Source organism: Crocuta crocuta, unplaced genomic scaffold, assembly GCF_008692635.1.
Source record: "Crocuta crocuta isolate KB4526 unplaced genomic scaffold, BGI_CrCroc_1.0 scaffold175, whole genome shotgun sequence".
Lineage (NCBI taxonomy): Eukaryota > Metazoa > Chordata > Mammalia > Carnivora > Hyaenidae > Crocuta > Crocuta crocuta.
The window spans coordinates 3,177,475-3,191,019 of NW_027530988.1; the positions used below are offsets into that span (position 1 = coordinate 3,177,475).

The 13,545-nt window shown below is 54.3% G+C and overlaps 1 protein-coding gene across 1 annotated transcript in view; it reads left to right on the forward strand.

Annotated features, from left to right (window-relative positions):
- Positions 1-8,167, forward strand: part of NFATC4 (nuclear factor of activated T cells 4) — an 8,587-nt gene extending 420 nt beyond the window's left edge. The window contains 10 exon segments of the mRNA XM_077770480.1: positions 472-697; positions 699-1,535; positions 2,909-3,071; positions 3,642-3,841; positions 4,169-4,341; positions 4,804-4,944; positions 5,807-5,862; positions 6,133-6,259; positions 6,454-7,035; positions 7,788-8,167. Coding sequence (XP_077626606.1) covers positions 472-697; positions 699-1,535; positions 2,909-3,071; positions 3,642-3,841; positions 4,169-4,341; positions 4,804-4,944; positions 5,807-5,862; positions 6,133-6,259; positions 6,454-7,035; positions 7,788-7,855 — 2,573 coding nt within the window. The 3' untranslated portion in view covers positions 7,856-8,167.
- The last annotated feature ends 5,378 nt before the right edge of the window (positions 8,168-13,545 follow it).

Here is a 13,545-nt window from a genome sequence, read left to right on the forward strand (position 1 = left end):
TTGGCCACTGTTGCGATGGCAACTGGGGCTCCTGCCAGCACCGTTTGGGGGTTTGGGAACCGCTGCTAATTGGGTTCATGTGTGAGTCGCCCCCAGCCCAGCGCTTCCCTAAACACGCCTCCAGGCCTAGCTCCAGCCCCTCTCGAATCGCCTCCCTTACCTTAAGACCCGCCCCGTCTGGTACCCCTGGTCCCAGGGCCAGGGGCTCAAGAGCGTCAGGTTATCCCAGTAGGGAAAGGCCTGGGACGTCTGGATCTATGTACTCCACCTTTCGAGGTCCAACTGTGCGTTTTGTCTTCGTGGCTCTGAAGGGCATCTCAGGACCCACCCCCCCCTTATGTTGAGGAGGGGGTGGCATACAGGACTTGGGGGGCTGGCCACTCAAGGAACCCAGACATCTCACCTGCTTCTCTCTGTCCCCATCTCCTGTGGCATCCCTCTCTCTGTCCCCCTCCCTTCCCATTTCGACAGAACTGGACTCAGAGGACGCCCCGCCATGCTGCCGTCTGGCCCTCGGGGAGCCCCCTCCCTATGGCGCTGCCCCTATTGGCATTCCTCGGCCTCCACCCCCTCGGCCTGGCATGCATTCGCCACCACCCCGCCCGGCCCCCTCACCTGGCACTTGGGAGAGCCAGCCCGCCCGGTCAGTGAGGCTGGGGGGGCCGGGCGGGGCTTCCGGGGGGCCTGGGGGAGGCCGCGGNCTCTCCCACGCCCGACCCGCCGGCCACGCTGGAGGACAACCCCGATGCCTGGGGGGACGGCTCCCCCAGGGATTACCCGCCACCAGAAGGCTTTGGGGGCTACCGAGAGACCGGGGGCCACGGCGGGGGCCCCTTCTTCAGCCCCAGCCCTGGCAGCAGCAGCCTGTCCTCCTGGAGCTTCTTCTCGGACGCTTCAGACGAGGCGGCCCTGTACGCGGCCTGCGACGAGGTGGAGTCTGAGCTAAATGAGGCAGCCTCCCGCTTTGGCCTGGGCTCCCCCCTGCCCTCGCCTAGGGCCTCCCCTAGGCCGTGGACCCCCGACGATCCCTGGAACCTGTATGGTCCGAGCCCCGGAGGTCGGGGGCCAGAGGATAGCTGGCTACTTCTCAGCGCTCCGGGGCCCACCCCAGCCTCCCCACGGCCCGCCTCTCCGTGTGGCAAGCGGCGCTATTCCAGCTCCGGAACCCCGTCTTCGGCCTCCCCAGCTCTGTCCCGCCGAGGCAGCCTGGGGGAGGAAGGGCCCGAGCCGCCTCCACCACCCCCATTGCCTCTGGCCCGCGACCCTGGCTCCCCTGGCCCCTTTGACTACGTGGGAGCCCCACCGGCGGAGAGCATCCCGCAGAAGACCCGGCGGACCTCCAGCGAGCAGGCAGTGGCTCTGCCTCGGTCCGAGGAGCCTGCCCCGTGCAATGGGAAGCTGCAGTCGGGAGCGGAGGAGGCTGCGGCGCCTCCCGGGGCGCCTCGGAAGGAGGTGGCCGGCATGGACTACCTGGCAGTGCCCTCCCCACTGGCGTGGTCCAAGGCCCGGATTGGGGGGCACAGCCCCATCTTCAGGTGAGGATTGTGCCTATCACCACCTGTGTCTCCAGCCATCTCACTGAGAGCAGGAGGGTCAGGGATGGGTTTGAAGAAAGGTCCCAGTCTGTGCCCTTGGCATTTCAAAAGAGAATCTGCAACCAGCTTGGCTGCTGCCATCTACCCAGTTTGGGAAAGAATTAAAAAACAAAACAAAACCCCGACCCCCTCGAAACACATAATTTGCAAAAGGACAATCACTCCCTGTGGACCAATGAGGAAAAACCTCCCCACCCCCCCAAGAGGACCACTTAGGTAAAGAAGGAGCACCTTTAGGGTGTTCCCCACCCTTAGCTCTGTGCTGGCACTGGCAGGGCATGGAACCTGGATTTCAGCCCTATGCTGGGTAGCAGGAAGCCTCCCTTCTCTAACTTAACTTCTAGGCCCCTGTCTTACTAATTAAAAGTGTCGCTGCTAATTTGAATAAAATAGCTTGCAAGTCAAGGAATTCATATTAAAACAAGCAGTTCTTGAAGTTCTTCTACCCCTTTTACTCAAGAACCCTGCACATTTCAATAATCCTAAATCTTGGGATGTCAGATTGAGGTGGCTCTACCCAGAAGTTTCCTGGGGAAAGAAACCTGTACACCTGCTCCCGTGGGTTCCTCTAGAGCAAGGTTTCACTTCCGCAGCACTGTTGATATTTCGATCGGGATAATGGTTAGGGGCTGTGGTGGGCGCTGTAGGATAGTTTAGCAACACCCCTGGATGCTAGTGGCACCCTCTCCTAGTTTTGCCTACTCAGAGTGTCTCTAGACAATGCCAGTCACCACCTGGGGGACATCTTTGAGCTCGGTACAGGAGTGGCCCATCTGTAACCCCCAGCTTTCTGGAACTGACCTGTCTAGCTCCAGCTAGTGGAGAGGGTGCTGGCCTGGAAACAGTCCTGGTTTCTGTCAGTCCCTGGCTTGCTTGGCCTGCTGGCTTCTACTCCCTGGGCCTCAATTTCTTTATTTGAAAAAACAAAACAGTAACCTCTGAGGACTTTTCTGGCCTGAAGCATTTCTTTACTTGACTCTTCTCATCCGGGTCAGGGGATGAAGATTAGGTCTAGGTTCACCTCTGCATCCCGGTGAATGAACCCTAGCCACCCCAAACCCTGTGCTCAGAACTGGAAAGAAGGGAATCTCAGGCCTTGTGTCATCTTCCACATCCTCATCTCAAGGGGCTCTGAGAGGGCTGTCTCCTGTCTCCCGTCGCTTCAGGGCTTGTGGACTGTTTTATTTCTGCTGTGACTTCCTTTCTCCCACACTCACACCCCCTCCTCCCTCACATCCCAGGGAGCTGGGCCCAGTGCTGCTCTGACTGAGGTCTGAGGCTGCAGATGATCAGTGCTTTTCTCTCCTACTCAGGACCTCTGCCCTACCCCCGCTGGACTGGCCTCTGCCCAGCCAGTATGAGCAGCTGGAGCTGAGGATTGAGGTGCAGCCTAGAGCCCACCACCGGGCCCACTACGAGACTGAGGGCAGCCGAGGGGCTGTCAAAGCTGCCCCTGGTGGTCACCCTGTAGTCAAGGTAAGGGGCAGAGGGCAGGCCTGATAGCCTTTCTCTTCTCCAGTCCCAGATCCCTGCAGATGGGCTCCAGCTGTGCAGACCCATGGCACTGCCCTTTCCCACACTCCCTCTCAGCAATGACCCTGCAGGCAGCCTGGGGGAGGGGCTGGAGTTAGGGGAGGAAGGGTGCACTTCCAGGACCCGGATATACTCTCCACTTCTCTGTCCCTCCACCCCCCCCTGGCTCCACTCTTCCCATGGGACACCCGCTTCATGTCTACTCTGGAAAATGGTGGCCTGCCAGATATGGGGGAGGGGTTAGGCTGAGGCCAAAGTTCACTGGGAGTTAGGTTGTCTGTTGAGTTGGGCCTCCTTTGCCCAGCCCAGCTTGGTCCTTATTCCAAGAATAACACTGTAAACTCCAGGCCACGTTTTCTCCACAGCTGGTGCCCAATTCCCCCTGGGAATCCCTTTCAGGATATCCTTTATCTTTCATCATCCTCATCCCCTGGTGGACTGAAAGCCCAGGGATGGATGAAGGATGAGACAGTGGGGGTTTCAGTGGGTGGCCTCTCTCTTTCCCGTTGTCAGCTCCTAGGCTACAGTGAGAAGCCACTGACTCTACAGATGTTCATTGGCACTGCAGATGAAAGGAACCTGCGGCCTCATGCCTTCTATCAGGTGCACCGTATCACAGGCAAGATGGTGGCCACAGCTAGCTATGAAGCTGTAGTCAGTGGTACCAAAGTGTTGGAGATGACCCTGCTTCCTGAGAACAACATGGCAGCCAAGTAGGTCCCCACTTCACTTCCCCTCAGTCTTCAGGCTTTAGGACCAGCCTTTTCCATGCGGTGTAAGCTAGGCCCACTCTTTCTTTTCCCAGAAGAGCTAGCTGGACATCACCTCTAGAACAGGTTCCAGGCCTTCTCATGATCTAAAAGAGGACTTTGGGGCCTAGGGAGCACCTTGGAGAGACCACCTGTGATTAGAAAATACCACTCCCCTCCCCAGGAAGTCATTCAGGGCTTTGGATGAAGCGTGGGGGCTTCCCCCTTAAAGGGGCATCGCTATTCTGACTTCAGCTGGGTGGGGGCTTGCCTTCCATTCTCTGCCTTCAGCATTGACTGCGCTGGAATCCTGAAGCTCCGAAACTCAGACATTGAGCTGCGGAAGGGGGAGACCGACATTGGGCGCAAGAACACACGTGTGCGGCTTGTCTTCCGGGTGCACGTGCCCCAGGGCAGCGGGAAGGTCATCTCTGTGCAGACAGCATCAGTGCCCATCGAGTGCTGTGAGCAAAGAGGCCCTGTGCCACCTCAGTGTCTCTTGCCACTCCCTGTCTGCGTGTATGTCTGGCTTCCCATCTCTTCTGCATAGTGTTCCGTGTCCTGTGCTAGGTAGCCCTGTAAAGGACTCAGCGCTTTTTTCTATTATGGAGGGGTTGGGGACAGTGTTCTAATTTGTCCCTGCCACAGTCTCTGTCTCTGGGCTCGACTGTCTCTGGGCTGTCCTCCATCTGTCCCTGGATGGCCCCGTGTACTTGTTTGGGTAACTCTGGCCTTAGGTGACGCTGTTCATCTCTGTCTCTGCCCAAGCTCCTTACCTGGTGTGTGTGACCCCAGAGATACTCTTGACTTACTTGCGTGTCTGCTACTGGAAAGGACCCCTCCAGGGTCCTGTGGCAGTTATTCCGAGAAGGGTGGGGTCCTCTTGGACTCAGCTCAGCCAGCCTCCTTCCTGCACCGCTCTGCAGCCCAGCGCTCGGCCCAGGAGCTGCCCCAGGTAGAGACCTACAGCCCCAGTGCCTGTTCCGTGAGAGGAGGAGAGGAACTAGTGCTCACTGGCTCCAACTTCCTGCCAGACTCCAAGGTGGTGTTCATCGAGAGGGGCCCTGGTGAGCACTCACGGGGGTGGGGGACAGGCAGGAAGAGTTTGGAATGGGCAAGTGAGAGATCTCTGGCACCGTCACCAAACCAGCAAGTTGAACCTCAGTTTCCTTATCTGTGAAAGGGAACAGACGGGCTGCCCTTCCTATTGTCCTGTCTGCTTCCCATGGGGTGATGGGCGTGACAGCAATCTAAAATGCTCAAGGTGATGAACAGATGTGAGAAATCACATTCATTTTATTACAGGCAGTCAGCTTTGACACAGTTTACTCCCATGTAGATAGTCTATAGAGGGGAGGGGGAGATGGGACTTATACCCTCACAGACCCCAAGCCCCTCCTGAGTTATGGACCTGGTAGCACAACTGTGATTACAAAGCCTGTGAAGGGCCTCGGTCAGCTGCAGGGCTGGAGAAGGGGACCCTGAGGGGTCGAGGTAAACCCACCAACCTGAGGCCTTTGCGCTCCCCTAACCTTGCCCACCAAGAGCTCCAGCCCCTACACTCCAATTGAGCACCATGTCAGAGCAGGTTCAGAGATCCTGGATCTTGAGATCTGGGTCCCGTTGTCTTCCTTCAAGCTAGGACCCTTTCTTACTCTTGAACTTCCTCCCAGCACTATCAGGGGAGGGGATGTTTGGAGCTGGACGGGAGGGTCCAGGAGTCGCCTCTGTCATGCACTCTCTCTGGTTCCCCGGGCTGGCCCTGCCATTTTTCTCATTTTAGTTTGCTGTCTCTTCCATTCAATTGAGTAAACATGCAGCGGACTCCTCTGTGAGCCAGGCCTTCTAGTAGGAAGGGAAGTGGCAGGGGACTGGGCAGGGGACATGGGCCCTGGAGTTGGGCTTGAGCTCTCTGTTCCTCCTACACAGATGGAAAGCTGCAGTGGGAGGAGGAGGCCACCGTGAACCGGTTGCAGAGCAATGAGGTACCATTGTCACCCTGGGCGGTGGTGGGAGAAGTCAGAAAATTCACAGCTGTGTCTCTTGCCCATGGGAATGGACTCCGGAAGCTACCTTTTCTTTTCTGGAGGGGGCAATCAGGCCACTCTGGGAGCAGGTTCATCTCTAGGGAATGAAGTTTGCTGTTTAGCAAATGGAAAAAGCCAAGAGGTGGACTTTGGGTCCTTGAAAGGGCTGTGCCGAGCCTGAGCCCGGGCACCTGAGTGCTCCTTGCCTCATCCTGTGTTCTTCCCCAGGTGACGCTGACCCTGACTGTCCCTGAGTACAGCAACAAGCGAGTGTCCCGGCCAGTCCAGGTCTACTTTTATGTCTCCAACGGGAGGAGGAAGCGCAGTCCTACCCAGAGTTTTAAGTTCCTGCCTGGTATGTTCTGGGATGGCCCATGGTGCGGGGGTGGGGCTATGGGGAACTGAGGCCGGGGCAGAGGGATGCGGTGCCCTGCGTGAGGAGCCAAGGGATGGATGAAGCCTGGGGATGGAGCAGTGGGTGGATGCTGTGCGGCGGGGAGACTGCCAGCCCTCTCATCGGCTTGTCCTTCTGCTTTCCCATCTACCCAGTGATCTTCAAGGAGGAGCCTTTACCGGACTCCTCTCTCCGCGGCTTCCCTTCAGCACCCGGCCCCCCCTTTGGCACTGACATGGACTTCTCACCACCCAGGCCCCCATACCCCTCCTATCCCCACGAAGACCCTGCTTACGAAGCTCCTTACCTGTCAGAAGGCTTCAGCTATGGCACACCCCCTCTGTACCCCCAGACGGGGCCCCCACCATCCTACAGACCTGGCCTACGGATGTTCCCTGAGACTGGGGGTACCACAGGTTGTGCCCGCCCACCTCCAGTCTCCTTCCTTCCCCGGCCCTTCCCTAGTGATCCCTTTGGAGGACGGGGCTCCCCATTTCCCTTGGGGCTGCCGTTCCCTCCTCCAGCTCCCTTTCGGCCTCCCCTGCCTTCATCCCCACCGCTTGAAGGCCCCTTCCCTCCCCAGAGTGGTGTTCACCCCCCACCTGCTGAGGGATACAATGAGGTAGGGCCAAGCTATGGCCCTGGGGAGGGGGCTCCGGAGCAGGAGAAATCCAGGGGTGGCTACGGCAGCGGCTTCCGAGACAGTGTCCCTATCCAGGGTATCACGCTGGAGGAAGGTGGGTGTGGGGCTGGGGGTTGTGAGTGTGAGTGTGTGCAAGAGATTGCTCTGCATGTTTGCTGAGGGCTGGAGTTTGGCTTCCCAGAGATGGGGCATCCTCGGGCCCTCAGGCCAGTTGGAGGGTCTCAGGAGGCAAGTGTTTGGTGCCTGTGGCCACCTAAATCTGGTTCAACTCAGTCCTGAAGGGTGTCTAGAGCACCTGCCCCAGCCCTTCTCCTGCCTCCGCCCTCTGTCCCAGATCACAAAATTTCCAGGCTAGAAGCACTCCGAAGGCTATTCAGCCTAGCTCCCTCAATTTGCAGATTCACGCACTGAATTTCAGAGAGGGGCCAGGGGCTCACTGAGGTCCCAGTCCAGCACATTTCCCCTTGCCTCAGCTTTTCCCCCCACCCATGGTGACTGTGGTCACGTTTGGTGATGAGGAGCCTTCGTATTTTGCGTCTCCTTCCTCCCACTGGCTACACCCACCTCTAGCCCTAATGACAGCGACTGCCCTAACCTTGCAGGCCGAGCCAGCAGGAAAGGGCTGAGATGGGGGCCCAGGAGCCCACATGGATGGAATTGAGTGAGATTTGATTGGGGACAAGTGTCAAGATACATTGGGGAAACTGAGGCCCTGTGTCAGAGAAGCCAGTGGAGGAGGAACCTAGAGGCATCCTAGACTGAGGCCTGCCTGGAATGGATTGGGGATCTCTGGAAAAGGTGGGGACCAGTCCCTAGCCCAGTCTTTCAACTGCACCTCCTTTACAGTGAGTGAGATCATTGGCCGAGACCTGAGTGGCTTTCCTGCGCCTTCTGGAGAAGAGCCTCCTGCCTGAAGCATCGCCTGGCAAACGCCCCTCGCCCTGCCCCCACCCCAGCCCTGCCCGCTGTCCCTTCATCCTGGGGTGGTGGGTCCAGAAGCTTGGGGCCAATCTGGGTCCTCTTTGTCCCGCTTTTGCCTCCTCTCCCCTGCCCTTAGCTGAGGAGTAGCCCCTGGGCCTGGTGCTGCCTTGGAGGGCTAAGATGGGAGTGGGGCCGGAGGTTGGGTGTGAGGCCAGACTGGAGTGAAGGTTGTGTCTAGTTGTGTACAGGCCACGGTGCCAGGAGGCAGGGGACAGCTTGATGGGTAATAAACTGCTCACTGACTAGTGCTTCAGGCTCCAGAAGTCTTTGGACAGAGACATGGGGCAGCTTACTCTCGCCCTGGCCCAAGGAGGCCTGGAGATTGTGTCCCAAAGAGTTTCTCAGTGGAGGGGTGCTGGGGAGAGTTTGAAGGGACTCCGGAGGCTCCCCAGCTGGGGTGAGGTTGGGGGTTTGAATAGGCCCCTCCTCCCTGGGGGTTCAGATTCCTTGAGGAACTTTGGGATGGGGCCTGGGAAAGTGTGTATTACCAAGTTCCTTTCTCTGGCTGCCACTCAGATGATTCTGATTCATAGCTAAGGTCATGAAAACCAGTCTGATCCCTTTTCCCCATTTTATAAAGGAGAAATCCCGGGCTCAGAGAGGGAAAGGGGTTTGTCCAAGGTTACACAGCTAATTAACAGGTTGAATGCTAGCCACACTCCTGGGCTCCTGCCCCCAGCCCACCCTCAGATACCTGTGGGCTCAGGCCTGAGGCTTATCTCCCCAGAGTATGGTTAGTGGTGAGGGAGGGCTGGCACGGTTCCATCCATACTGGATTCTCCCAACTTTGAGGACTGTGAAGACATTCTGGAAAGATCTGTGCTTCAGAAGTAGACCGTAGGAAACCAAGCAGGTCCCCAGCAGCTCTGGCCACCACTTGCCCTGGTTCAGGTATGCCCACGTGTCCTCACTGACAGGCCAGGGTTGGAAACCTGGTTTACCCGAGGTAACAGGCTAAGGGAAGGACCAAGTCTCCAGTGAGTTAAGGAAAGTCAGACCTTATCTGCCTTGCTCACCTGGAGCCTGGTACACGGTAGGCACTGGGTACCACCAAGCTGATTTGGAGAGGCCCGACTGCAGGGGGCCCATACTCAAAAGATCTTCAGGGAATTAGTACTTGGGAAACTTGCCTCACCTAAGTCTGGTGGAGCATCTCTATGCCCAGGGGGTACAGACACGCCTGGCAAGTACCTGTGTGTTCAGGGGCAGGTGTGACAGAAGCTGACTCTGGATTGGAAGCCCTGGAAACCCAGGATGACACCTTCCCCCACCCACCCCCTCCAACTGGTTGCTGCTCTGCAATGAATTTCCTTTGTCTTCCTGAATTCAAATTTTTGTGAACCACACTGACATTGAGTGATGAGACCACTGGGATTTGGCTGCTTTTTAAAAGATACCCTCAGGGCGCCTGGCTGGCTCAGTTGGTAGAGCATGCAACTCTTGATCTTGGGGTCATCAGTTTGAGCCCTGCACCGAGTGTAAAGATTAAAATCTTAAAAAAAAAAAAAAAGTACCCTCCAGCAGGAGCCAGTGTCATTACCCTGTAATCTCAATGTCAGGAGGGATCCTGGGGCATGTGTGGCACAGGGAGCATTTTTCAGCTCCACCCCCAAGATCTCTGACAAGGGGTAGGTCAGCCTCTGTGAATGAAAAGCTGTAGTGATGGGCACTCCCTCCCTCCCAAGGCAAACCATTTCATTTTCTATCAGGACACTGCTATTCATTTATTGCCAGCCATTGATTGAACAGCTACTAAGTGCCGGCCAGTGGGTCCTGGAGGACTCCTTAGCCTCAGGGCAATGGTAAGCAAAGAGCTCACTATAAAAATTCAAACAGTTCAACTCCGTAAATATTTCTTATGCAGACAGTATGTCAGGTCTTGTTGTGGAAGGGAGGCATAAGTAGTTTTAATATGGGGTGTAGAAGGAGGAGAGATCAGGGGCATGTCATTCCGCTGCGGGGGTGAGATGGAACTAACTTTGGAGTGACAGAGTTGACCAGGCTGATTAGGGGAAGGGCAGGTTAGGTAGAGCTACCAGAATGGGCCAAATCCTGGCGAGAGGCAAACTAGGAAGGCTCAACGGATGGCAAGCTTGGTGTTCTTGGAGGAGGAGAGGTTCTGTTTGGTGGGGATTGGGTACAGGTTAAGTTCTGGAAGTAGGGGGCTGTGAGGAGGGATTGGAAAAGGGAGCAGGGGCTAGATTCTAAGGGGCCTTGTAGCCAGGCCGGGGAATTCCGAGTTATCTGAGGATGGTGGGAGCTTTCCTGCTAGATGGTAGGCCTTAAGCTGGGGGTGATACAACAGATCTGCCGTGAAAGTCTTCCTGGGGTTGATCTGACATCTGCCTTCCTGTGACTTGCCCTGCCAGGGCCTGCTCTGCCTTCTGGGCCCACACTATGTAGACCTAATCCCTCTTCCTACTGGAGTCCTGTTGTGAGTCAGCCTCCCAAGGTCCCTGGCTCTTCCCAGGATCCCTACAGATGTCTAGGTCTGAGGCTGGGGTTGAGAGAGAGAGAGAGAAAAGGAGGCCAAATCTTTAGCTGGTGCCAGAAATGGCTTTCTTGGCCAGGGTTTCTCAAAGTGTGGTCTGAGGATTTCTTGCATTTGAATCACTGGGGAGAATTCTTTGGTTTTGTTTTTTGTTTTGTTTTGTTTTGTTTAAAGGTTTTATTTTTTAAGTAATCTCTACACCCAATGTGGGCTTCAAACCCACAACCCTGAAATACACTTGCAAGTTCTGACTAAGCCAGCCAGGCACCCCTGTTTTGCTTTTTAGTGTAGATTCCTAAGCAACACTCTTGATCTACTCAATTAGATTCTTTGGGGCCAGGGCCTAGGCATCTGCATTTTAAGGAGTGCCCTATGTGATTATTCAGCACAAGAATGCTTGAGATCTAGAGTCAATTTGTCAGTTAAGTGTCATTCCTTTCCACTCCAGACTCTAAAATAGCTCCCTTCTCACAGATCTTGCCCGGGCTGTCCTGGGGGGAGGCTCACCTGGAAAAGTGATCTTAGGGGAGGGAGGGGAAGGGCACACATTCCTGACATTGCACCTCATCTCTCTCTCTCCATACCTGGCTCCGTCTTGCTGTTTAGATAATCTCAGTTGTCTTGAAGGTTGCAGAAAAAAAAAATGGCAACGCAGGGCACTTCCTGGAATTTCCAGATGTGGGAAGTACAGAGGGGTTTGGCTGCTGTTTGAGGAGCTGGTTTTAGTGGCCTCAGTGTCTGGTTGCTCACTTAGCCAACTCCCCACAAAGTCCTCCAGGGCCCCTGCTCTGTGCCAAGCTCTGTGTTAGGCACACAGGATGTGGCAATCACACTGGGGCCTTGCTGTGGGGGAGCAGACAGTCCAGGTACTAGTAGACACCTTCCTGCCTGGAGATGGTGGTGAGGTGATTTTATCTGAGCTGTCCAAGAGGCAGAAATGGGATGTTGCTATGGAAACACAGTCAACTGGGCTTGAGAGGGAGGGTCAAAGAACATTTTACAGAGGGGGTGATTTTGAGCTAGGTCTTTGAAGAGGAGTAGGAGTTTTCTGGATAAACAAGATAGGCCTGCGAGAAGGGGTCTTGCGTGAGGGTTAAAACATATGAGGTCAAGGCCACATTGGTGGGAAGGAATCAGACTTAGGACGCTTTCATAGGTCATGCAAAGGAGTGTGGATAATAGGAAGTCTTTCATTCATTCGGGCAGAGGATTTACAGGTATGGGTGTGTGTGTGTGTGCACGTGTGATTTAGGATTTAGAGACTGTATGGAGAAATAGGGGCTGGGAGACCAGAAAGGGTTTTATAGTAGTTTAGGCAAGAGAAGCCTAGGCTCTACCTACTGTGAGGTAAATAGGCTCAGCTAGGGTGGGGGTCAGGGAATAGAAAAGGTCCTGGCCTGGAGTCCAAACTCAGCCATCAACTCTCTGCGTAATCTCTAGCACGTCCACGGCCTAATGGAGCTCTAGCTGCCTTATCTGTAAATGTTTATTGATGTCCTCCATGTAGCGTCCTCTGTGACAGCTCCTGGGGATAGAACAATAAGTAAGACAAATACAGTCCCTTCTCTTGCAGAACTCAGAGTTTATGACAAGCAGTCACAGAACAATTTGTAGTAGCGGACAAGTACTGGGGGCTATGGGATTTTTCAGAAAGGTCACTGAACCAGTCCTCTCCCAATGTTTGTATATCTCTTATAGTAATGGCGAAGAACTGTATTTTGAGAGCATCTATTGAATCTGTCCCTTTTAGGGGGGAAATAAGACATTCTCTGAAAGGAATGGGATATTCACAATGTTAGTTACTGCATCCAGGGTCAGGAAATGTGGATTTGTCACTCAGGCCTTGGGTAGCGTTAGAAGGAGCATCTCTTTATGCTTTTCTTTCTTAGGTCTGAACCCTGAGGGATCTAGTTAGAACACACTGTGTCCCAGTCTCCTCTCCCACAGTGAGGCAGGTTCCTGGCAGGGCAGGAAGTCAGGGCCAAGTTTGGGCAAGGTGGCAGCTCCGTGATAGGTGGTACTACATTTTATATTCCTCTGAGTAATTCCTTTTAGCCCCCCAACCTTTTCTAAAGTTTATTTTTCTTGCTTGCTTTCTTTAAAAGTTTTTTAAATGTTTATTTATTTTTGAGAGAGAGAGAGAGAGAAAGAGAGAGAGAGAGTGTGCGAGTGGGGGAGAGGCAGAGACAGAGGGAGACACAGAATCTGAAGTAGGCTTCAGGTTCTGAGCTGTCAGCCCAAGGCCTGATGCAGGGCTAGAACTCACAAACTGAGAGATCATGACCTGAGCTGAAGTCCGACGTGTAACTAACAGGAGCCTCTTTCTTCCTCTCTTCCTTCCTTTCCTCCCTCCCTCCCTTCCTTTCCTTCCTTCCTTCCTTCCTTCCTTCCTATGTATTTATTTTTTTAAGTGAATCTCTACACCAACATGGGGCTCAAACTCATGACTCTGAGATCAAGAGTCACACACTCTTCTTACTAAGCCAGCCAGATGCCCCTCCTTTTAGTGCTTTTTTAGCTCTAAGTTTGTCTTTGTAACAAAACACCACAAACTAGGTGGCTTAAAACAATAGAAACTTATTCTCTCAAAGTTCAGGAGGCCAGAAGTCTGAAATTGAGTTGTTAGCACAGTTGGTTCCTTCTGGAAGCTCTGAGTGAGAATCTATTCTAGCCTTTTCTCCTAGCTTCTCATGGTTGCTGACAATCTTTGGTATCCCTTGACCTGTAGAAACATCATTCCAATCTCTGCCTCTATCATTACATGGAATTCTTCCCTGTGTCTCCTCTGTGTCTCTGTGTCCAAATTTCTCCCATAAAGACACCAGTTGTTGAATTTAGAGCCCACCCTAATCCAGGATGACCGTATCTTAATTTGAATTCATCTGCAAAGACCTTATTTCCAAATAAGGTCACATTCAAAGGTACCAGAGGTTAGGACTGGAGCATATCTCTTTTGGTGACCCAGGTCAAGCTACTACCCTGAATTTCATGTAAAGTTTTGTCAATCATTCTGATCTCAGTTATGTTATGGCAAGTTAAGAAAAGATGTCCATGTTGGGGTGCTAGCAGTGCAAGGGAGAGGTGTCCTTTGATGCCAGCTTGGTGGGTGCAGCCATGAGGAATCCCAAGGGA